This window comes from Equus caballus, chromosome 15 (genome assembly GCF_041296265.1).
Source record: "Equus caballus isolate H_3958 breed thoroughbred chromosome 15, TB-T2T, whole genome shotgun sequence".
Lineage (NCBI taxonomy): Eukaryota > Metazoa > Chordata > Mammalia > Perissodactyla > Equidae > Equus > Equus caballus.
Genome location: NC_091698.1, coordinates 79,292,465 through 79,318,974, shown reverse-complemented (window position 1 = coordinate 79,318,974; position 26,510 = coordinate 79,292,465). Strand labels below are relative to the sequence as shown.

General features: G+C 37.8%; 1 protein-coding gene across 29 annotated transcripts in view; it reads left to right on the top strand.

The window, feature by feature from the left end:
• LTBP1 (latent transforming growth factor beta binding protein 1) overlaps positions 1 to 26,510 on the top strand; it is a 382,661-nt gene that overhangs the window by 262,307 nt on the left and 93,844 nt on the right. For all 29 annotated transcript variants that reach the window (XM_070236510.1, XM_070236508.1, XM_070236507.1 and 26 more), the window contains 6 exons: positions 793 to 918; positions 2,174 to 2,299; positions 2,684 to 2,806; positions 6,261 to 6,380; positions 17,758 to 17,880; positions 24,189 to 24,311. In XM_070236510.1, coding sequence (XP_070092611.1) covers positions 793 to 918; positions 2,174 to 2,299; positions 2,684 to 2,806; positions 6,261 to 6,380; positions 17,758 to 17,880; positions 24,189 to 24,311 — 741 coding nt within the window. The remainder of the gene's footprint in view (positions 1 to 792; positions 919 to 2,173; positions 2,300 to 2,683; positions 2,807 to 6,260; positions 6,381 to 17,757; positions 17,881 to 24,188; positions 24,312 to 26,510) is intronic.

The window sequence follows — 26,510 nt, the reverse complement described above, 5'->3', positions numbered from 1 at the left end:
CATCTCAGAAGGCCACTTCTGAGTCTTCAAGTCCTCTTGGTAATTAAGCTCATTTTGATGGCCTTTACCCTCCTTGGACTCCTATGACCCTGCCCCTATCACAGCATGTGTCTACGAGTGGAACGAGGACTCAGGGTTAATCTGCTCAGGCTTTATAGAAGAAGCAAGTCTCAAGCAGGAATCAGGAGAGTAAGGGAGGAATTTAGCAGAGATTTTACTTTGCCATATAAATAAAACATGCTCAGGTTGAAATTGACAAATTAAGAGTAAGTTACACCCCAAAGTTTTTCTGTGATTAGAAGTGGTAGATCTTTCTTTAGAATTAATGAGAAATTTTGGAGGAGATTGGATATAATGATTGGAACTTGAATTTGGCCTGCTATTGAATAGAAAGTTGCCATACATTTCTTATCAGGAGAAATCAAATGATGATTCAAGTCCAGCATCTAAGATGAACTGGAGTGGATAGGAGCTCATTGATGGCCATCTTGGAAGTTAAGAATAACTGATTATCTTACAACTTCTAACGTGGCCTCTTTCTGAGTTTGTAACCAGTCCAGCTCATCTTAGAAGCTGTTTCATTAGGAATTACTAATAACCTTGGGTGGGACTATCTGATCAATGGTAAAGTAATCAAATGAATTTATACTTGATTTTAAAAGTTACCTTCTGTCTTCGAATCGCGTCCCTGGCAATAAGCTAATCGGGAAACACAAAATAATGGTCTGTAAGTAGCAATGAAATCTTTGTTTATATCTTTTTTCTTCCGCATTATTTTATTTATTTGTAAAGAAATCAATGAATGTACTGTGAACCCTGATATCTGTGGAGCAGGCCACTGCATTAACCTGCCGGTGAGGTATACCTGTATATGCTACGAAGGCTACAAGTTCAGCGAGCAACAGAGGAAATGTGTTGGTAAGAGACACTTTTGATAGATAAAATTAATCATTATAGAATATTTGTACATTTGCAACATCTTTTCTTTGACTATCATGGGAAAATGTTATTGTGTTTAACTTTTAAAAAAATTTTATTATCCCTGAGCTAAGGGAGCTCAAAAAGAGGTTTGCAAAGCTCTTGGATGCTCTTATCTTTTCATTCGATGCTACCTACCTTCCCCAGTGTAATACAGTTACATGAAGGTGAAAAAAGTTTTTAGGTATAATAAATAATTAAGAGCTCTAGAAATAGCTACTAAAAGCATGTTTATCAAAGCCAAATTAATCTTAATATATACTACAATAAAGAGTTCTATTCATCTAAGTACATAAAATCTGATTTCTAAAAGGGATTTCTGAATTGAAAATCAGTATATGCTGACACAAAGCAATTAATGAATTTATAAATAAGAGGTCTTATATACAGTTTTTCAGAGCAAATATATCTCAGGAAGAGATACTGGCACTAAGTAAATCATTTTTATGTGTTAATGCTGAATTTAATTTCTTATTTTAGAAAAAGAAAATTCAGCACTGTGAGTTGTCAGGCGAATATAAAGCAACAAAGGCATATGCCTAATTACTACTCCCCAGGCCAGCTCCGCAGGGACCGTCAGAAATGTCGTGCAAGGGACTCTCACTGAGCACGTGGGTGGAGCTAGACTACCTCATCTCGGTTGCTATTATGCAAGATGTGTGAATTTTGCAATTTGGTTTTATATATATAAATGTAAGGAGTGGGGAGGCATCCACCTGCCCCATAACATAGCTGTTTCTCTTTCATTTGCATACTTTTTAATGTATTATCTTTAGAACCCTAAAATACAAAGTCGAGAAGGGCAGTTGAGATGATCTAGTCTAGCTCCACCCATGTGCTCAGTGGAAGAGTCTCTTTCATGACATTTCAGTTGGTCCCTGCTGAGCTGGCCTGGATGTTGCACAGCGAATTCCAGTTTTTAGACGATTCCAGAAGGCAGGTCCTTCTGTATTGACTTGAAATACCACTGTCATGACTGTAGTTTCAGCTTTTTAAGCACCTCGCCCTAAGTGTAGTCCCTCTTCCGATAACAGCCCTTCACGTGTTGAGAACAGTCATCTCCTCGGGCTATTTCCTTCAGTTATCAAGGTTAGTGGGATGCAGAGGATAGCATGGTGGTATTTTAATAGAGGAGGGAGACTGAGAATTTCATGCTACATTGCAATAATCCTTTTATCTGTATTTTTGTTAACAGATATTGATGAATGCACTCAGGTCCAACACCTCTGCTCCCAGGGACGCTGTGAAAACACTGAGGGAAGTTTCTTGTGTATTTGCCCAGCAGGATTTATGGCCAGTGAGGAGGGTACTAACTGCAGAGGTAATGGCCGTCTTCGTCCTGATGCATACATTCCCAGATCTGAGTTTTTAGCTCCCTTAAGCTTCATCAGTCTCACGCTTACTCAGACAACCCAGAATTTTTTATTAAACACCTGTTATGACATAGTAATCTGCTAGATACTGAGATATAGCAATGGATTTTATTTTCCTGCCAAGACTGTTGAATGGAGTGTCAAACGTGTGCGAAGAACAGGATACGTTAAATGTTTCTTTTGGACCCTACATAAATCAAAACCACTCAATTTTGAAACGTGTCAAATAAATCAGTTACTTCATTATTAAGTTCAACTAACCTGGGAGATGGGAGAGATTTGAAATTATATTTTGGGAAATAAAACTTGACAATGTTTTCTGCTTTGCGTAGATGTAGATGAGTGCCTGAGGCCGGATGTATGCGGGGAAGGGCACTGCATCAATACCGTGGGGGCCTTCCGGTGTGAATACTGCGACAGCGGGTACCGCATGACCCAGGGAGGCCATTGCGAGGGTGAGTCTGCTGAGACAATGGGGAGCCTGTCACCTCTAAGTGCTGAGTGCACATGACCGTGAAATGCAGGTCTGGGAGGCACCTAGCCTGGTACATACGTTTCTCTGCCAATCTGTGCATGACATCAGCTCATCTGAGCTCTTCCTGCTTTCTGGATTCACAGCCTCTTTGCCTCACTTCAGTGGCTCTGCCCGGATTATCTTCGTGCTCTCTTTATTGCGCACATCAGTATCTGCCTTCCCTGGTATTTGGAGTGAAATCACTATAGAATAATTAATTGCAAAGTTAGTGCAAACCCGGCCTTAACTACAGTGTCTGGATCATTCGTTTGGGGACATGATGCAGGTGTAACCAGTGTTGACTTCTAGTTTTCAACCTTTTCAGCTTGTTACATTCCTTTGTCTCAGCTTCTTTCTTTTACGTGTGTTCTGGGACTTGCTTGCAGACTCTACAGAAGCACTATCTGACCAACTCTGGGTCAAATTCCAACTGTGCTAGATAAAATTTCTTTATTATTGACCTCAGCAATGAATTTGCTCTTGTTGTGAGAACTTTTCATAGCATGCCAGAACGATTAACCATTTAATATTTCTGCTCATGTTTGTGTGCAAGTTACACAGGTTCTTTTTGATACCACTGTGGTACCTTTTTAATAATCATTTTCATGAAGAAATACATGGAACTCCTGCTTAAATCCTGCCATGGAAACATCAGGACCAAGGAGAAGGGGGTCTCTGGGCAAGTTTTTGAGGAGCCTGGATGTGGGGTTGGTGCTGGCTCCATGATGTTCCCCTGCCTGGCTGCCTGAGAATCAGCCTCCTTTCTAATGTGGCTGATCTTCGAGAGCTAGGGAAAGGATAGACCAGTTGGGGTGGGCTGCTCTTAGCTGTCCCTTGGCTTCTGCATGTTGGTTTTCTTCACAGTTCTAATGACCCAGACCTGGAGGGAGAGCTAATTAGCCATTTTTTGGCAGCCTGCAACTGCCTCTCCTGCTGGTTTCTTGCCTCTGCCCCTTGGGTTCTAATCTAGAGAGAAGTGGGAGCGTTTTATGTTACTGGATCTCTGATCAACTCATCGGAACAGAGCTGTGAAGTCTGCCCTGATAGCTGAGGGCTATGGCACAGCACAAGTGTGAAGTGTTCCCAACTCTTCTCTTACGGGAAACTCGCTCTGCTCTGGAGGTGCAACAGGAGAACAGAAGAGAGCAGGGACTATGGCATCAGCTCACCACCCCCACACTTGTAACTGTCTGAGTTGGAGCTGTTACTCAGCCCTTTTGAAATTTAGTTTCGTCTGTAAAATGGGAACGGTGAAGTTAACTTTCAGGATTGTCCTGGAAATACATGCATGTTGCAGTATCTTGAACGGTGCCTGTCACCTTGTTAGTTCTGAGAACTGTTAGTTTCTTTAAATGTCCCCCTTCCCTGACTCCTTTTGTTTTTACATAGATCTTCTCAGTACATCTATAGTTGTGGGAATGTTAAAAAGAAAAAAGAGTATGAGTTTATCTGATAAGCATTTATGTGCAAAGCAACATTCCCCAAAGAGGTCAAATACTAATCTTAAGTTCTACGTACGTTCTCAGGACGGAACAATAGGATGTTTAAGTAATAACTATAGCATAAGAATGGAAAGTGGAAAGGCGTACAAAAGAAGTTTGAAAATCAAGTAAGTGGAAAGCAGTTGGACTATTCAGTAATATTCAATATATGGAAATTATTTAACAGAAATATTACCAGGGTTCCATGAGTAAATAATACATAATTTTATCCCTATGAAAAGACTTGAAAAAAAGAAGGAGCCAAATAATGTGGCTATTTTCTAATTTCATCATGGACCAGAACCAGAGGTTTCCGGGCTTCTGGCTCACTGGAGATTTTCTCAGCTGTCACTAACAAAGTTGCTTTCAAACAGCGCCAGTCTCCAAGGAGTCTATTGTAGCTTACAGACATTATCTCATGTGTCCTTACTTTATTCTGTTAAGGTGTTGCCAGGCAGGTAGTTCCTAATTTATAGATGAGGGAACAGACGTGAGAACAGGATATTCAGGGATGTTATCTGGTGGTGTTCAGCATTGTACCTTATTTATTGGACCAGCTTCTCTCCATGACCTTCTCTGACTTAGCAGTTGTGGTTCTATTAAAAAAAAAAAAATCCCATCCAGAGAAGAATGTAATGCTGTTTGGAAAATGAAACTGGCAAGCATCATCTTTTTGTAGAACAAGAAGTCCCAGAACATCTGACCTAAAAAAAACCACTGTGTGTCATTGTCTATTGGCAAGAATTTTTTGGTGATAGGAAAAAAATTACAACACTGACCTGGTGTTATTCTATTAATATCATCTTCAACCTTTTTACTTTAAGCATCTTTTTACACGTCTAGTGATATGTAATGGGAGATAATGTTTGTGAATTTGCCAGAGTGAAGACGTCAAATACCCGTGTATGTTTAGTGTATCCGTTATCTATTTCTTTCACTTTTCAGCTTATGTCGTGAAAAATCTGTTTATATTTTGAGTATGATTAGAGGTCCTATATACATTTTTATATTGGGACACTTAAGCATTAAATCCATTCACTTGAATTCAAAAATCCAACTCCAGAAAAACGTTTATTTCAAATGAGGCTACTACCCATGGTGTTTCTACTCATTTTAAACTGTTGAACCATCTCCTATATACTGCTTTTTCCCCATTTTCTTTTTTTACCATTCTTAAAAGTGCCTAAAGCTATTGTAGTAAGCTCTGCCACAGTCCCAACCATATTTAAGGTGTCGTTTTCACCTCACGTCAAAAAGAACAATGATTAATAAATTCAGTTAGCTGTGACTGTGAAAAGTAAGGTGTATTTTTTACTAGAAAATAGTACCATATGATCCTATCACCATGTTTTCTGGAAAATCTTGGAAGTATGTGATGAGTTCATTCTCTCCTAATGTTCTTTTTCCGTCTCCAAGGAATTCCTATCATATGAAAGTTTTTAAATTATTCAAACCAAGGATGTTCTTAGGCCCATGAAGCCAAAGCAAGCATTTCCCCAGAGCAACCAGTGTCTGCAGAGAAAACCTCTGTCCAGGTGGATAAATGGCTTCCTCACTCTCGTCCCCGTTCCTTGTGTTTCTTTCTGGCAAGCTGTGCTATTACTTGAAAGGTTTGTCCAGAAAGGGGCCCCCAAGGAGCTGCCAGCTCCCAGAGTGGAGAGACCCGGTTCTGCCAGTTGGCGAATTGGGGATGAGTTCTTCCTTGGAACATGTGTAAATATTTTAATTGAGGTATACCTGGCCGTGCATTGTCACTGTGTGTTTAAGCGTAGACCCAGTGTTTCGTTTATCCAGTTAGTGTGTTCCCCACCAAAATGCAGTATATAACATGCCTTTTTTCCCCTTCTTCATACAGTAAATCTTTGCTTTAGTATTCTGATAAAATATTCATGATTTGGCTTTTTGACTTTTTAGATATTGATGAATGTTTGATTCCAAGTACTTGTCCAGATGAGCAATGTGTGAATTCTCCTGGATCCTACCAGTGTGTTCCCTGCACAGAAGGGTTCCGAGGCTGGAATGGGCAGTGTCTCGGTAGGTACTAGAGTGTTCTCATCACAGTTTTGTTTCTTCTGTCTGGCCCATTTTCTGACAGTGGTGTAATGCCAAGTGATCCCGCTTTCGAAATTAGCATATATAAATATATATATATATATATATGGAATGTAAGACACTTACATCATTCTGAGAAAACTTCCAAGGAAAGTTCTAAGTAACTTTTAACCATGGAGAAAATGAGTTGGCATGAAGAATTTGGGATTTTACATGGGACAGACAATTCTGATGGAAACAAATTGTGATCCTTGATGTGATAAATAATAAGCACCACAGGGGGGAGAGAAGTAGAGAGCAAAATGCATAAAAAGAGAGAAGAGACTGAAGAAGACACTACCACAGACTAATAGAATTAGGAAACATGCAAACACAGTGTGCAGCAGAAGTAGCAAAGGTAGAAAGAGAAATCTTGACTGATTGCCCAGGCCCTTTATATCCATTCATGTATTTGGTAAGGTATTTAATACTTAGTACCTGCATTAGGCACTGAGGAAGGGAAGTGTTAAATCTGCTTTGTTTCTAATTACCTGTGCTCTAGTTAGGTTTCCCCCTTTAGTGGCTTTCCTTTGTATTTCTGTCTACCATGAGATCTTTTTCTTAAAAGTTGAACTCTTTTTCCACTCCATGCCAGACTCTGACCATATGAGTTAACTTTTTATTCCTTCCTTCCTTCTTTCCTTGCTTCCGCAAGTGCTGAAGAACTTACTATGTAGACCCAGAGTTGTATTGAGTGCTGGCATATGTTGAGGGACAAAAAAATAAAAGTGCCTTCCTCATGGAACTTACTATCTGGTGGGAGACCGGTACCCAGACATCTCATCAGTAAATGCAAATGCGCCAGTGAGACAAGTGCTAGGAAGGGGAGTTCTATGATGCTACAAGGGCGGAAGATAGAACAAGTTGCCTCTAGGGAAATTCTTGAGTTGAGGTTTAACTGGGGAGGGGGATGGGAGGCAGATCTTTTTGAACAGAGGAAACAGCCTATGCAGAGGGCTGATGGAAGGAGGAAGAAGCAGGTCATGTTCCAGAAGTTGAAAGGCTAATGTGGCTGAAGGACAGAGAGCAAGGGAAGATTTGCTGGAAGATGAGAGGGCAGACTGTGCCAGACCCTCTTGGTCCTGTTAAAAATTTTGGTCATGGGGCTGACCCGGTGGCATAGTGTTAAAATTAAGTTCACGCTCCACTTTGGAGGCCCAGGGTTTGTGGGTTTTGATATCAGGCATGGACTTGGCACCACTTGTCAAGCCATGCTATGGTGGCATCCCACATAAAATAGAGGAAGGTTGGCATAGATATTGGCTCAGCGACAGTCTTCCTCACCAAAAAAAAAAAAAAGGTAGTCATTATTCTCACGTCTCTGGGAAGACATTTAGGTATTTTAGAGGGGGTGTAATAAGTAGGCTTGGCAGAAACACTAACTCCTAGTTTCAAAGCTATGGACTTATCACCAGGCATCATGAGCTGATTTTCTGTACCTGGTGCAGGTGGCCCCTTACCCTGAACCTCATGCCCATCCCCAAGAGTCTTTATCAATGGAATTGTGAGATGTTGATCTTTGGGGAGAAGAAAATATTTTTGTTCGTTTATTTCTTTTTAGATAAACATTTGTTTGCATAGTCAGTGATGGTAAGAAAGTATGCTTGGTTTTAATTTTCTCATTTGGCATAAATTTTGTAGTTGCCTGTCAAGCTTCCATTCATGCTCTCATTATCACATACTGATGCATATTATAATCCAAGAGCAGAGCCTGAGCTTTACCTGAAATGACAAAAGTTCACAATAGTGGTGTAAACACAGCCCTGATTCATGAATTTACAAATGGAGTGTGACTGACCAAATTGGGTAGATGATTGCTCTTCAGTATAAATGCATTTCTTTTTCTTTTTTTTTTTTTTGAAAGATTTTATTTTTTTCCTTTTTCTCCCCAAAGCCCCCCAGTACATAGTTGTATATTCTTCGTTGTGGGTCCTTCTAGTTGTGGCATGTGGGACGCTGGCTCAGCATGGTTTGATGAGCAGTGCCATGTCCGCACCCAGGATTCGAACCAACGAAACACTGGGCTGCCTGCAGCGGAGCGCACGAACCCAACCACTCGGCCACGGGGCCATTCCCTAAATGCATTTCTTTACGTTGGTCAATAATAAGTGAGTTCTTCTACCTAGATATATGCAGTCAATCTAATTGTGACCACTTTGCTCCAATTTAGTGACAGAGAAACAGCACCTCGTTTAAAAGTAATTTCACTTTGCCACCCAGAGATGCAGAATCATAAGGAGAAATATTAGGTGACTGTGTTACTCAACCAAAGTCACACACTTAGCAATGCAAAAATGAAAGCTATTACTTGGAACAAGTGTGTAAGGTCACACATTTCCTATTAAAAGTAAGTAGTGTACCTTTTCCTTCTGCTTTGGGTAAAATTTTAGGCTCTCTGTAATCTAGAGATGAAGCTGCTCCTCTGTGATACAACTATACTTCCAGCCGTTGATCGTATTGGACTTATAGCTCTTCTAAATTTCTCATGGGGGCTTTTGCAGATTATCCCAAAATAGATTTTTCCATCTCAATTTTTTGTAGTGGTAGAGCTTTCAAATGTTGAAAAGTTGAGTGTGACAAAAAGCAGATATTATAACACGCCTCTCTGTTCATATTAAGCCAATAAGTGCATTGGATTTTTCTGGTAAACTCTGACGGTGCTAATGCATACCCAACCATATTTTTTGTTTTCTGTTCCTTTTTACATTTTAGTTCTCACCTTTGTACTTCTGATACCCTAAAATATTTTTCGAAAGTTGCAGTCCTTACTTCTGCTTATCTTTGAGTTGAGCTCGTTAATAACACAACTTGATATATTTATTTGTTCATTTAACAATTGAGTTGCTACTAGATGCCAGGCATTTTTCTAGACCCTGGGGGTTGAGAATGAATAAAATAAATTCCCTCCCCTCGTTGCTATTATGCTCTAGGGCTCACATTGTGCTTACATATAAACAAGGCAAGTATATGGTATGTCAGAAGCGATGAGTGGCAGGGAGAAAAAAGGAGCCTAAGGGAGGTAGGGAGTGCTAGAGAGTCCATGGTGGACAGAGAAGGCATCTTATGATAAATTACAAGGTGTTCCTGGCTAACCGTTTGTTTTCGTCTCTGACAGTTATTTGTGACTAGTTTGTGGGTTTTTATATCCTTTTAGTCCAGATAATTTAGGATACGTTAATGAGACTTTTTTATCCAATTTTTAATATATGAGAACACTGAAGACTTCTAAAAATTTTTGCCAAATCTCACCATTTGAAGAAAAGTCCTACACTTGGCATTTGTTAGTTGTCATGTTAGAGATGATAATCCCTACGCTACTGTTCTAGTCTATTCCATAAATCTTAGCATACTTCTTTTTCTACTACTCTCCTCTCACTGACTGTATATTTTTAAATTATTATAATTAAAGTTGTACAGTGTTTTACATAATACTTTCATTTGGCATTGTGTTTATAGTTTTTAAAAAAATGTTCATCGATCTTCATGTCAGTTTGGCTTTTTTTTCTGTTGAATGGTTTCATTAAGAATTAAGAAGTGCTATTTTGACCCTTATATTCTGCAGGGATTTGATGCCATTACACTTTCTGCTTCTTTCACTGACTAATGGTGAACTTGCTGAAACCGTTAATGGCCTCTTTGTCTTCATGCCATGTAAACTGGATCTTACTGATTGATGCTTCTCTTGATTTATGAATTAGAACTGAAATTATTTCGGGTTGAAACAGGTAAAATGTTAGCAGGTGTTGTCTGGGGGACCACGCTTTTTCCTAGTGTTTAGTTCAGAGCATATGATCCTTCATTCTCAATAGTTTATTGTCCACTTTCAAAATATCTATCCCTTAAGGCTTTTTGGCAACTCTTGTTGGCTCTTCTGTTAATGTAGCTTCTTCTTTCAAGTTGTGGATTTCAGTCGTCTCTTGAGAGCCTCTTTCATCATTCAACACTGTATTCCTTGGACCTTACATTCAGCCTGGGGTTGATGCCTACTCGATCTCTGCCTCTAGTGACTCTTTCACCCCAGGTTCTGGCAAGTTCCAACTGGCTGTTCCAACCAGGACCTTTCTTGAGGGAAGTCAGTCTGTCAGGTACTCAATTTACAGGTTTCTCCTGACTCATGAAGAATTAGCTTGATTCAAACCCAGCTAGAGCCATCCCTCAAAGGAAATTCTCTAATATTTAATTATTTAGCGGTACATTCAATAACTCTGATATAAAGATCATATTTCCCTGAATTAAGATTTTGGGTTATGTGACCTCTCTGAAGCTTAGTTTCACTATCTGTGAAATGGGGATTGAAATACTTTCTTCATAGGGTTTATGGTCAGAATTTAAATAAGTGATATAGAGCACCTAGTAAGGTGTCTGACCAAGGTAGGACCCAAGAAATGTTATAACCCTTCTTCCCCCAACACTGTTACCCTCCCCTTTAGCTCCCTTGTCGTGAAATAGAAGAAATGCAATAACTGATACCTGTTAAAGTAAATTATATGTCTAAGTTCTATGTATAACTGTCTTTTCTTTGGTTTTCTTTAAGCTCATCTCCTATAGTTTTTAACTTTCCCTGTGTCATAAGACCTTTCTCTTATGAATTTAAGTAATCTTAATCTTACCATATCCTTTCACCTTCTGAGCATTTTTGTTTTGCTGGAATATACTTCTTGAGAATCATAATGCTTCTTGGTAGGGTCATTGATCCTTCCTAACAAATGTTTCAGCCTCTGCACTACTGCTGGGTCCGTTCTTTCACTTCATTTTCTTTGCTCACCTTCACAAGACACAGTATCTTTCCCCAAGTGGATGTCTGCAGAGAGCCCTTTTTTGAGTTTACTTTATTGTCTTGCTGTGTGGTTGAGTCTGTGACAATGTGACCTGAGAACAGAAATTTCTGAGATTTTTATCACAGTAATCCTTCTTTGTCAGCCCGTAATTAAGTTAATGATGACTTTGTGACTCCCATTTAAGTCTTCTAAATGTAATAGGTCTTAGGCATTTGAAGAACTCAGTATCATTCAATCCACTTGACAACTGGTTAGCCACAGTCTTAACCAAAATCAGGCGCAGAGAACTTGCAGGATAAACACGGAGAGCTCATTGTTTTAGGAGTTCTTTGCACACTAGGGTTTATTTTCAAATTTTGAGATTCCTTGTGAACCTTTATGAAATATATGAATATTCATAGACTTATTTGAAATTGCACACTTTCATCTTATGTTTATTCTTTTATGTAAGATGGTAACTGAGCTCAACATCTCCCTTTTTGCAGGTATTATAAAATGTGCAAACATCAGCCTTGTCCCTAAATTATTATATGCAAAAGGAGTCTTCTAGTCAGTCACTAAGTTATTATTGAGCATCTAACTATACGTCTACTAGATGCCAGAGAAGATTTGAAGTTTTAAAAAAGCAAAACAGAACAGATTAGAATGCTGGTTATGAAGGGCTTGGGGGTGGGGGAATTGGGGAGATGTGGTTTAAGGGTACAAACTTGCAGCTACTAGGTAAATAAGTCCTGGAGATCTAATGCACAGCATAGTGATTATGATCAACAATACTGTATCATAAACTTCAAAGTTGCTAAGAGACTAGATCTTAATTGTTCTCATCACAAAAAAATAACGATGTGATGTGATAGAAATATTAGCACCACTACTCTTAATCAATTTGCAGTATATAAGTATATCAAATCATCACTTAAACTTACACAATGTTATATGTCAATTATAGCTCAATAAAGAAAGAAAGAACTGTGGCCGGCCCAGGGGTGCTTGGTTATGTTCGCATGTTCTGCTTCAGCAGCCTGAGGTTCGCAGGTTCAGATCCCGGGTGCGGACCTATGCACTGCTTGTCGAGCCATGCTGTGGCAGGTGTCCCACATATAAAGTATGGGAAGATGGGCATGGATGTTAGCTCAGGGCCAGTCTTCCTCAGCAAAAAGAGGAAGATTGGTGGCGGATGTTAACTCAGAGCTAATCTTCTTCCAAAAAAAGAAAGAATTATTTTTGCAGGCAGTGCTTGCCTGTGTGGGAAGACTAGTTATTATGATAACAAAAAACTTCCCTCTATATAGTTTACAAAGGTCTTTCACTTTATTCTTTCATTTGATCTTCATGGCAGTCATCTCTGTAGGACAGATTTGGCAGTTTATTCCCAAATGGGTTAATGGGCTTGCTCAAGGGTCATAGGTAATAAATGGTGGAGCTAGACCGCCATCCAGGTGTTTTATCTCCAAAGCTAGTGTTTTGTTCTGTATGATATCTCATGTATCTCTCATGTGCACCCCAGAAAATTAGAGAACAAAACAATATAACTAAAATAATAAGGAAAATAAAAGTTCATAGAAAGGAGAGATCCATGGGGGCTAGAATCATCCCTTGCAAGCAGCAATAATAATAGCTCAGGATTTTAGAGTCTGAGATGGCAGGCCTGCACCATAGATAGCCCTAGCAGAGTTTTCCTGAAAGACACAATGTTCTTTTGGAAAGGTGAAGTAGGAAGCCCGTGATTCGGTGGGATTAGTGGATTGATTTGCTGAGATCATCCTTGGCTCTTTATCTATACATAGCATGGGCTGTTTTCCAATTCTGAAAGCAGTGATGAGTCTTTGAGGAATGTCTAACATATTCTTGTAGGCAGCCCTGCTACTACATATTTTAACTGGGTCAGAATTGGTGGTGGGGAGGGCTGAGATTTTCCTGTGCCTCATGTGCAGTTGAGGTGGTTTCATCACACTAGCCTAACCAGCATCTGTCTCTCATTTTGCCATGCTCACTTTTCTGTCAAATATGTTCTCCCAACATCTTTAGTATAAAAGACTATGTGTGAAGAATAGTTGAGTGGTAATTGAAGTAATGGCATGTTTGGGGCGGGGAGTAATCCTTTTTATTTTTATGTAGCTATAGTGATAGAATGAGATCTTTTCTTCCCCTATCAAATAGTGCTCACTCATTGAAGTCTGTGTTGGTCACTAAGGAATTAAATGAGGCTGAATGGCCTTAGAAAAATGACTGGTTCACAGTGTTGACAGATTCATCTCCTTGAAAGTACAGGAAGTAATGCAGGTAAACTGTTGCTCTGGAACCAATTCTGACCAAGCCCAAGGAGCTGATAGGTGAAGTGGAAGGGGGCTAGCAAAGCTGTGGGCTGACTTTTGTGAAGTCAGCCACTGAATAGCATCTGTATCTTAGAGGTCATGCCCAGGGAGGGGCTTTAGGCAGCCTGGTGTCTTCCCAGGATATTAGCAAGGGAAATTTCAAAAGGGTTCCTGACCCAGATGAATTACATCCCAAGGCAATGAGAGAATTTGCAGGTGGGATTGCTGGCCAGCTGGGAGTCACCTTTGTGAAATTGTGGAGAATGGAAAGTTGCCAGAAAGCTGGAGAGAGATTAATGTCCTCATTTCCCCCGAAAGAAGGTGAAATTCAGAAACTAATGACCACTGAACTTCATGTTGATCTTGACACAAAGCTGTAGACTGCAGGATTCAGATGATAAAGTGAAGCATTTTTTGAAAGGAAGTGATAATCATAAGAATCAGCCCTGGTTCATTAGGGACAAATCAAGCTAGACTGTCCTGACTGCGTCTTCTGAGGGGGTTTTTAGAGGAGTGGACCAGGAAATCCTATAGGCACGGCATATCCAGTTTTCAACGAGGCATTTGTTAGAGTCTCTCAGGATATTGTAGATGAGAAGGATCAATTTGGATTGCGTCACAGTATAGGGAGGTGGATTCATAAACTTTCGAACTATCATATCCGCAAAGTGCTGACCTTGTAAACCCTTGGCAACTTCCTTACTGTGAGAGGTTTAATTCACTAAATGACAAATGCCAAATTATGTCCTAAAAGGCCATTGGTAAATTATTTTTTTTCAGAGTTTAGAACCCATTTTTCCATGGACACTGTATTTTTCATGATGTTTCCCTTTTGAACTCATACGAATATGCATTGTAAGAACTTGGGTAATATGACTCTTCTTTAGACCGCAATCCTAGAGTAAGATGAGTTTTGAGCTCCAATATAGAAAACCTAAGGCATAACCATCTCCCTCTGCTCCAAGGGTAAGGGGCTGCGGGTAATGGATGGTGGGGTGGGTAGGGACCACCTGTTTCCCATGGCATTGATCCTCCCAATGGTTGGAAGTAAGGATGGTGGGGGCCAGGCCTCCTGTTAATACCACTCAGGGCCCCACAAGTTTGTGTCCTTGACTAAACAGAAGAACGCTGGAAACCAGTGAAGGTTTTTAAAGCAGAGGAGCAACACGTTTGATTGGATTTGTAATTTAGAAAGATTATTCTGGCTGAATGCTGGATAATGGATTAGAGAGGGCAAGACATAAAGTAGAGAAACAACCTAAAAGACTATGGCAGTAACCCATGTGAGAGAGGCTGATAGTAGTAGGAATGAAATATTGTGGGTGTATTCGAGAGATATTTGGAAGGTAGAATTGATATGACTTAGTAATAAATTGAATATGGGGAAAGAGGGAGAGTAAGGAATCTAGAAAGAATGAATTACAAGTTCCAGAATTGGGCATTTGAGTGGGTGGTGGTACCATATATTGACCTGGAAGACAGCATAAAAAGAAGGCAGGAGGAAAGATCAGTTTGGGCCATGAATACTCAGAGGTGCCTACAGGACATCAGGTGACGATGTCCAGTAGACCGATTAGATGCAGGCATCTGCAGCGTAGGTGACAGGTCCAGGCTAAAGATAAAACACTGAGTTTATTTCCCTCCTTTTACATCTAGAGGACCCACTCCACACACCTCCTCTATATAGAAATTTTTTTTATTGAAATATAATTGACATAAAACATTATATTAGTTTCAGGTGCACAACATAATGATTCAATATTTGTGTATATTATGAAATGATCACCATAATAAGCCTGGTTAACATCTGTCACCATACTTAGTTACAATTTTTTTTTTCTTTTCTTTCCTGTGATTAAGACTTTTAAGATCCACTCTCTTAGCAACTTTCAAATATGCAGTACAGTATTATTAACTGTAGTCACCATGCTGTACATTACATCCCCATGACTTTCTTATTTTATAGCTGGAAGTTTGTACCTTTTGACCCTGTATAAGAGATTGTTTAGTGATATTTTACTATATAGTTATTTCCTTAAGAGCATAAGCTCCATTAAGTATTCATTTGATTCAAGCTGTTCTGTCTATGTATAAATGATTGACTTGACCGAATTCTAGTTCCATGCAATTATGTCTGTAATAAGTAAAGAAAAGAATAAACACATCAAGTTACTCTAAATATTTCTAGGCATTCTGCTTCATCATTTATTATGGTAGCAGCCTGGGAAACCGAAAGTTTTATAAGTATCTCACGAAAGGTAATCTGCAATGTCTTTTAATTTAGTTTAACTAGAGAAAATATGGTCTTAGAAGTGGATTTTGCTGTTACGTTCTGCAGCCCCATGAATCACTTTCCCTGGTGCGTGAATAACTGAAGAGAACAGTCCATACATTTTTCAACTTGTTAACATTTTTGAAACCAAACCAGATACTAGACATGACATTTTCACTTGCTGTCTGGAATTTCCATGCCTAGTGTCTAGGCTCCCTCTGTCTCATTATTTACTTTGGCTTCACTGTTTGGCTTCCTATTTCAAGTTGTTTTCTTTCAATGTTTACAAAAGTAGACTCCCACAACCAAAGGAAGGTTGGATAATGAGTCAATCTGGAAGTGCTATTTTTGTTGTCGTGGAGTAGGGGTCAGTTCACCATAATTAGTGACTTTGTGAAAGCAAGGTAGAACACCTAGGCAGCGCTAATTGCTTGACTGTTCTCATATGTGTGGAACTCATGTGCACACACACACAGCCCTCTGCCTCATTTTGGTAATACTCTGTTTCTGAATTCAGTTGTAAGAGAGAAAATACAGTTTTAATGAAATGCAGTGCAGACGAATGCAATCTGAACTCTGGATTGCCAACCTAAAGCTAGATCTAGTTTATGTTCATGACTCTGCTTGTTAAGATTAAGAGTGTGGAAAGCTGTATTGCTTTGTGGTGAGCACTGTAAGATGAATTGGATGCAATCAACAGCCTTTTCCTCCTTATTGTTTGTCTGCCTTATGATTAAAATGCTTTGATTAAGTTACAGACCGCTATAAAATTAAGCCTAATTTGGGATGGGCTGTGTGTATTTTTAGCATTTTGTGGTTTCAGTGTTTCCTCTTTTAAGTTTTTAGTTATTCATGTCTTCCCACTGCAACATACAGTGGACTTACCCAGAGGCATTCAAATGGGGGACAGAACTCAAATTTTTCTTTTTGAATTAACAGAATTCTAGTAGGAGCTTAATGAATGTTTGTTGAGTGAAAATAATGAACACCTAGATGATTTTTTTGATATAAATGCTGTGTTAGCAAATAATAAAAACAAACATGAACTCGTACATTCTCTCTTTAACTGTTTCTTTCGCTAGACTTAACTTTGCCTATGACAGACACTTATAGTCCGCTTAAAAGGATGGTCTTTGGAATTCAGCTGACTGGATTCAAATCAGAGCCACCGTTCTCTAACTTTGTGGCCTTGGGAAAACTATTAAACATCTCTAAGTCTCAGTTTCTTCCTGTGTGAAAAGAGTTAGCTTGTATGGATCTTGTTAGGGTTAAATAAAATAACACATGTAAAGCATTTAGTGCCTGCGTGCAGTAAGTGCTTGATGAAGATGAGCTGTTATTATTTTATCTGCCCCTCAGCCTATACCCCACCTTCAAACTGCCCAATAAATAGGCTTATGTTTGTCCCCTAGATTGGTTTTTATAATACTGATTCAATGCCATCTTAGAACATTTAATCAGTTTTTTCTTACCTTTCTCTTACAACTTTTCTTGTGGTTTCTCTGGATCAGGAGTTATATTTGTTGCTTCTGGAAACCCTCACATGCACTCGAACTCATCAGTTCCCTAAGTAGACCTCAACACGTCTTTGATTCTTTGGGATATTTTACTTTGTAGAGGATATTGTTCTAAGACCACCTTCTCTTTCTCCCTTCTCCTTCCTCCCTACAGCAAGCCTTGCACTGAATTTATTCACAGAGAATGTTTGGTTCCTTTTTTGATTTACTTTGCAGAAAGTAAATTAACGCGGAGAACCATCATACATGCAGCTCACACCAGAGCTGCTTTTCCTCTTAAGGGCTAATTTGAAAGCTTATCTTAGAGAATCTGCCTCTCTTTTGAACATCCGTTACGTAACTGCCATTTCTAACCAAATTCAACGTTATTCATGTTTTCTTTTTTCTCTCTTCATCTTTGTTTTTGGTTTTTTTCCTTTCCATTTTGCAACATTCTTCAAGATGTGGATGAATGCCTGGAACCAAAGGTCTGCACAAATGGTACTTGCTCCAACCTTGAAGGCTCCTACATGTGTTCATGTCACAAGGGCTATACCCCAACTCCGGACCACAAGCACTGTAAAGGTAAATACTGTAATCAAATTTCTCATTTGTTTTTAACTGCATTTAAAAGTATATTAGAGTAACTAGGCTTAGAAAACGGAATCATGCTACTTGTCATTTATTTTGACTGAGCTACTTGGAGCACATTTTGGTTGGCATTTTGAAAGTGACTCCTCGTTGTGGTTAAAATACAGATCATCTCTATTTACATAAAGGAAAACAATGTATTTTTAGAGAGTGTCTGTAAACACATCTATCTATTTAACTTTTTCTGGTTATAAAAACAATACGTGCAGTTGTACACTCTGTGAATATACTGGAAACCATTGACTTGTACACTTTAAACAGGTGAATTGTGTGGTAAGTAAGTTATATCTCAATAAAATTGTTATAAAAATGCAACGTACAGTCATTGTAGAAAACTGAGCAAATGCAGAAAGGTAAAAAAAAACGTAATCTCATAATCACATTCACAGATATTTATATCTCATAGATATTTTATAGAGTTATGTTCTAGGTACAATTTTGTATCCTGCTTTTTGTCACTTAATAGTATATCATAAGCATTTTACATCTCATTAATAACTCTTTTCAATCATTATTTTAAAAGGCTGCATAATTTTAAAATGTATTGCTATATAACCATTTTCTTTCTGGTCTTCAGGTGTTGAACAAACACATTTTTTTCCCAACTACTCATTATTATGTAAAAAATATTTACATAATGGGCTTCATTTTTTTAAAAAGAAACCTTTGAATTTTAGGATTATTTCTTTATTCATAAAAGTTGAATTATTGGGTAAGATGTTCTGAATGTTTTTTACTGTTTTCATAGAAGAACACTAATTTTTAAAATGTATGTTTTTTATTCTAAAATGATTTAATATTTATCTTATAAACATATTTCTTTTAATAATTCCCTGACTACTTCTAATTATTAAACATTTATTTCATTAACAAGTAGTATAACTTAATATATTTTTAAATTATATAGTTAGAATAGCTTCTAATTAATAAACATTTTTAAACATTTGTATTTCCTCTTGTAAATTTGTTAATATCTTTTCCTGTTTATCAGGTTTTTAAATCAAAGTATATGAACACTTTATATATAATATATATCAACCTATGTACATATGTGCATATATTACACATACCTTTTTTGCTGTCATTTGTCCAAGGTTCCCCTAGTTTTTCTTTTTATAATACTTTTTTTAAAAGAAGCTTTAATTATTTCTATGGTCAAAACTATAGATTTCTGGTTTCTTCCACTACTTTTATACATGAAGGCGTACTCTTTCAGAGGGAAACAGAGAAATAAGTAAAATTTTTCTTCTTTTCTAAATGAGTGTCTCAATGTACATGAACAATCTAGGGTGGTGATTAATTTCTCACTGTGGTAGACAAGCAGTAAATGGATACCCTACTGTCTTGTAAGAATTGAAGCATCTCCCACTGGCAGTAGGGAATTCACAGACATCTGAATTTGGTACCTTGCTCCTTTCATACAACACAGTACCAGCCACTCCCAGTGGAGCACATAAAGTAGGGGCGTCTCCCTTTTCTCCTGGTCCTTTCCCTTCTGGCCCGCATCTACAGCTTTCCTACTGACTGTTTAAACCAGGCATCTCCTCAGACAAAATTAAACATGAGAATTGTCTGAAAGGTATTATTTCTTCCCCCATACACAGGATTAATGGTGGCTGAAGATCTCAGCATTATAAGTTATTGTTCATCTTTATTTGATTGCTATATCTAGTTTCAGGCCATATCCTGTCATGTTACCTTCTTTATTGTCAGTCTGCCTACTTCTTTTCATCTGCTTATTCATGAAAACTCTTGTAATCTGTTCCCATCTTTATTTTCCAAATTTGTCACTATACTTTCTTCAGCTTGGATTATCTGACCCATCAAGTTGATGTCACAACTGCCCTGTGAATATTCTGTGCCTTCTTTGACCCAAGCACTTGCTCATATTATCCTGCCTTGCATACCCGTCTTCTTCCTCACTGCTTACCTGAATTGTGGCTCTTCCAGTGGTTTGCTTTGCAACCTTGGATAAATAATCTCAGATTTCCAGATCTCATGTCATCTCTAAAATAGGGGGATTGGACTCTTTAGATGCTCAGAGTAAACACGTGTTGAATGAATAACTCATTACCATTCTCTTACTCTTGGCCATTGCCATCCCAGCTGAGCCTGCTCCTCTCTGATAGGTCTCTCTAGTACTCCAGAATTTATATCATCAGTTGATGCCACCCCTAGGAACACTCATATTTTCCAGTCTGTGTGGCACTCTGCTGGCCTGCTGCAGAAGCTTCTTTTCATCCTTGCTTTCCTTCCTCTCAGGTGTATCAAGGAAGCAACATGTTCCAGGCACTGTGTTCAACTGCAGTGTTATTGAGAGGCTATAACATGTCAAAGAACTTTTACTCCTTGGAAGAGATGCAAACCTGCAACAGATAATTACACATAGTAAAGTGCCAAGTGATGTAATGCCAGTGATGTCATGTACCCCTGACATTATGTGAGGACCAGGGCACTTCACCTATGTGCATTCTTTTCAAAAACCCATAACCCCAGTCTGATCATGAGAACATCAGACTAATCCAGATTGGGGACATTTCTACAGGATTCTAATCCATACCCTCAAGACACTTAAGATTATGAAAAACAAAGATTGACTGGGAAGACAAGACACCTAAATGCAACGTGGTACCCTGGATTAGATCCTGGAACAAAGAGAGGACATGAGTGGAAAAACTAGTGAAATCCAAATAAAGTCCATAATTTAGTTAAAAAACAACAGTATATTAGATACTAGCTTGGATACTCAGAAGCTGTGTGAGCTTGGATAAGTTATCTTACTTTGCTAAGCCTTCCTTGCTCATCTTCAAAAAGCCAACAATAATGGTACCTACTAAGGTTGATGTTAGGAATGGGTGAGATAATAGATGAACAAAGATAGTACATGGAGAATGAGATGATGCAGGGCCAGAGAATGCCATGCGTTGTAGTTGCTGTTGTTATTCACCGAATTATAGGCATGTACGAAGTTCTATCAAAGCCAAGAAGCATGTGACTAATTCTGCTTATGCAAATGTTTCACAAAGGTGTTGCTGTTTGGACTTGGTCTTAAAATATTGAATACAGTGAGGAGATAAACTTAGAAGGCAGAGGAAGTAGCACATGTCAAAGCTTGGAGGTGGGAAAGGGCTATCTCCACTTGCCATTTAACCTAGCCCACTACTCTGATTCTCCTGGTGTCTTTCCATTGTAGTCTGGGATAAGGTCAGGCCAGATCCCCATCTTCTGCTTTAAAAACCTACATATGCATGAATTGTTTTCCTTACCCACCATCAAAGTCTTTCCTTTTTACAATAATAAATTATCTAACATCTTTTTTTCTTTAATTATTTCATAATGTTTCTCAAACTATGTCAGCTCACAGATGTCACATTCTCCTCAGATCGTAGATCTGTCTGTTTTCCAACATCCCAGCAACTCTGCCAATCTCACCTTGTTGATAGTCCCAAATATTGACGTTGTCTTCACCTCACTAAATGTACTGAAAACTTTTTTGAGGTTGTAAAGACATTATCTAATGTATTAATTTATTACTTGTTTCTTTATATCTATACATTTTAGCATTATATGTCCTAAATTTATAAATACCTAGAGATAGTCTCTATTTTAACTCTGAGTTGGACTTGTCCTAGTAACATATGCAAAAATTCCCTTAAAGAAATACCTTTCACAGAGAATAATATTTTCTATTCATCTCTTGGCACAAAAGAAAGAAAACATTTATCCTGCATGCCTATTTTATTAGAAAGCTTTCTTTTGTCCTAGGAATTTTGTCCCTCTTCAGAAAAGAAAAATGCTATTTATCTGTAGAATTAAGCTGCCTCTGTTCCCCTTGGTCATTTGAAAAACCCAAAGATCACCTTATTCAAGATAACTGAGTTGCCTCAAGTTATTCCAAATGTGTGTGTCATTACTTTTAATGAATTACTTCTGACAGTCTTCCCAACATAAATGAGTAACTCATGTAAGATGTCTGCTATATCTTGACAGTACTTGGAATGGAGGGTATTTTTTGCTGCTCCATCTTCACATGGGAATGCTTAATTTGTCATCTTCTTTGAAAAAGCCAAAAAGAGTCCAAGATGCTAAAAATGTTGTCAGACGTTACATGAAATCCAACCAGATGCATGAGCTATTGTTGGGTTTATAAGTTTTGAACTGACATCTCAAGTATTTTATAGAATGTGCTGAAAGAAAATATGTTGTAGGCTATTTGCTGTTGACCACTACTAAAGCTAATAGACTTAGAGCATTGGAAAGTTATAAAATAATTCTTAAAATGATATTCAGATCGCATATTTAATTGCTCTAATGGCAGTCATATTTATAGATAAAAGAGATCATTAACACAATAAATGAAACATTTCTATAAAAAATTAAATAAGAAATAAATTACTGAACTCCAATTACATTTGTAGTTTATTTTATGTGAGCTTTTTCAGAAAATGAGAGAGAACCTGAACCTGGCTTCTATCAGGCCATACTTACTTATCGATAAAAGAGATCATTAACACAATAAATGAAACAAAAGTTTCTAGTAAATTAATTTCTATAAAAAATTAAATAAGGAATAAATTTCTGAACTCCAATTACATTCATAGTTTATTTTATGTGAGCTTTTTCAGAAAATGAGAGAGAACCTGAACCTGGCTTCTATCAGGCCATACTTACTTATAGATAAAAGAGATCATTAACACAATAAATGAAACAAAAGTTTCTAGTAAATTAATTTCTATAAAAAATTAAATAAGAAATAAATTTCTGAACTCCAATTACATCCATAGTTTATTTTATGTGAGCTTTTTCAGAAAATGAGAGATAACCTGACCTGGCTTCTATCAGGATAAAATTCAAAAGGTTAATGCCTCATTAGAGGTCAAGAAATGCAACTTTGCTCAGGAAACAGGTAATTGTCAATAATACTTTAGGGGCAGGACTGTACAGTTAATCAAGTTCTCCTGGCAAAAATTTCTAGATGCATTTTAAATAATAAGATACTTTTAAAAGAAAACAATAGTCACGCATTGATCTTTAGGACATGGTTTCCTTAAAGCAAATTCTACTTTTTTTAGATTAGGGCTCCTTTCTCCCCCCTCTGAGTATAAGGCTAGTGTGTTTTTCATTTATTCTCTCAACTAATCCTCACAACAGGCCCATGGTATAGGTGGTGAAGATCAATCCTACCATGTTTTAATATTCATAAACTCTTACAAACTGACTAGCTCTTCAGCAGAACATCCTGAGGCTGTATTGCACAGACAAGGCAAGACAGTATTATCTAATTACATCAGACCAATTTAACGGCCAAACAAGACCATTTTAGAAAACTAATTCTACTTCTCTCACAAATGTTCAAGTTGTGGGTGAGGCCAATCCTTTCTTCATTTTGTAAATTCATATTTGTGACATTTTCTAGAACACTTATAAAAAATTATGTTGTTTTCACGTCAATAGCTTTATGTTTAATCAAGGCATTTTAAAAAATCCTCACTCATCACTTTCTCCTTTGACATTCCAGCAGCCGTGATAGTAATACCATCATTTCTCTTGGCTTTCCTTGTTACTTTGAAAATGAGTTCACTGTCCTTTAACACAACTGTTTGATTTTATACTTTTTCATCTTCTTCTAAGTACAGTAGAAATGTCTGTTTCCCTCCATAACTGCCTACATTATGGTTTTGTTTTTAAAATTCTTGGTGGAGTTTAATTCTGCCTTCTTTCATGGAACTCTACAGGTCTACAAACTGCCTGGTAGCCCTTATTTTGTGCTGGAGCTTCTGTCTTCTGTTTTCAACTCTAAAATATTCCTTATTGTGTTTCTGTTATATCTAAAGTATGAGAGAGAGATGGCGAAGGGCTTCGTGTTGTAGTAAAAGTAATTTTTACTTATAAATTTATCATCTAATGGTAATTATTTCTCTTGTACAGTTCAGCATACTGAGGTTGATATGAGGAACATTGGTGAGCTGACACATACTAAAATTGATAATGCCTCACATAGGAGTAGTAGTATTTTTGTAATAATAACCCTAGAATGCATTGTAGGGAGTACTATGCTCTCCTGGGTAGTCCCTTTTTTTCTATTTATAGAAATTTTTTATTGTTGTGGGTCACGCCTTAAAAGGACAGCCTGGAAATGGGAGGTGAGGACAGTAGCTTGGTTTACGGTCTCAAAGTTTAGCTGCAGAGGTGGTCTAGATATAAACCTAATTTAAGACAATTGTCATTGTTTGTGTTTGCAGATATTGATGAATGTCAGCAAGGGAATCTGTGCATAAATGGTCAGTGCAAAAACACTGAGGGCTCCTTCAGGTGTACCTGTGGACAGGGGTACCAGCTGTCAGAGGCGAAAGACCAGTGTGAAGGTAGGCGTGTGGTAATGTAAACTACTGTGATTTCAGTTAAGGCACCTGGCCTGAAAAATTGTGCACTTACAAGTGAGTGTGTCTCTGAGAAACTACCTAGGTGATTGCTTTGTAGAGCCAGAAAACAAGGGACTTAAACTTAAGTCAGGACAGTTAATAAAACAATGGAAAAAGGTTAAATTTGAAAAATACAGTATTAGTGATCAGTGGCTGGGCATTAATATCAGGAAGAAAAATTATTGTTCTGTGTAATTCCTTACTGCAGACAGTCAATCGTAGTAAATTCATTTGAAGTTCTACATACTAGGATTTCAGCGACTAGAACCACATTATATCTGCCTGGTGTTATGCTGTGGAGTGTTAATGACCTTCATTTTTGTATGTATTTAGCTTTAAAAATTTTTTCCTTTTTAAAAAAATATCACTAAAGAAGACTTTTCAGTAGGACTGAAATAGTGTCCCCTTTATACTTGTGGATAGAGTTTGTGAAATATGTCCTGTTCGTACAGGTGATAGTGAGGATTTGGGACCTCACTTGGGGTGACCTTAGACTTGCAAAAAGTATGCCTTTCATTGAACTTCACATAAAATTACTTCACTTCTCAATGAGTAGATGCTTCCTGAGCTTGAAGATATAGCATCACCCTGGGACAAGCACAAGTGTCTAGAGTTCTTGAAAAGAAATATAATTTATTTAAGAACAGAATACACACTGTAAAAAATCAGTTTTATTAGAAGAAAATAAATCATACCCATATCTATATGTAAACTTTGAATATTTAATGAGTAAAAAAAAATCTCCTGAGAGGGTGTTACAAAAGAGACAATATATGATGGTACTACAAAGGGATCTACCAACATTATCATAACCTTCCCCAGTTATTCCTTTCTGGAACATAGAAACTTATTAAATACCTAATCTAGCCATGGAAAATGATAGAACACACACAGGTACATTCACATAATATAGATAAATTGAGTAATTTGTTCTACATTTTACAGGTCCCTCTAAGTTTTTATACTTTAGTTTTCCTGACCTTAGTTAGCTAAGCATTTAGCAAATGCCTACCTGCATAGAAAACTACAAATGAATGTATAATAAGAGGTCTCCACATAATATAATAAGGCTATCATATTCGTAGTCCTTTTTCTCGAAGAGCCTGTGATGTCGCTACCAAAGATAAGTCAAATACATGCAGAACCACCCACCAGATTATCAATAGGGACAAACCAATGTTAAGTGCCAAATGCTATGATAATCAAAATGATGCTGTGAGCAGAGGAGAGGAGAGCATGGTGCAGGGGCCCTGTGAAAACTGGTGTTTGTGTTAACTTTTATAGACTCATGTTGCCAGAAGTAAATAAAACTACTCAGATGTTATGAACAAATCTGTCAACAAACAACATGAATTGAATGCCTGCTAATTGTAAAACACTAGGTTGCCTAAGGAGTAATAAAGGATGTGATAGACATAGTCCCTGCCTTCAGGAAACTTAAAATCCAATGATGAAAATAAAATAATTGGATACATGCATTATATTATTGTGCCTTTTATGTGTGGGTCTGATGCATGTGTGTGTGTGAGCCTCAGCTCAGGATTGTGGTTACAGAATGAATCATCTCTAAGCTGAACATATGTGAGTCTAGAAAGAGATTCAGTGGCAATCTAAATTTCACACGGACTGAGATGGGAGAAGGGACTTTACATTTGGCCAGAAAAATCATTGTTATTGAGAGAGATAGAATGGAAGCCAGATTACTAGGGGGCGGAAGGGTAAATTAATAAAAAATAAATGAAGGAATTTGAGCCATGACATTTTAGGTCAGGGACAGTAAACTTCTGTCAAGGGCCAGATAGTATGAATATGTGGTGCTGTTTTCCAGTAAAACTTTACTTACAACAATAAGCAGTGGGCTGTAGTTGGCTGACCCCTACTTTAGACTATTACAGGCCTAAGTTGAGTCTTAGAGTTAAACCTATAAAAGAAATCCAAGAAGCTTAGTTGAGATTTATAGATTACAGCAAAGTATTGGCTACTCACCAGTGAGCAGTGAGTGTGATTAATACATACAGATTCTTAGCTCATTGGTTAAAATTTTAAGTTCATCTGGATTTTTGCTACTGGGAGATTAATGACCTTTTACTAGAGGTCAGTTTAATTCACATAGTAAAAAATCTAAATTATTGTAAACCGGAT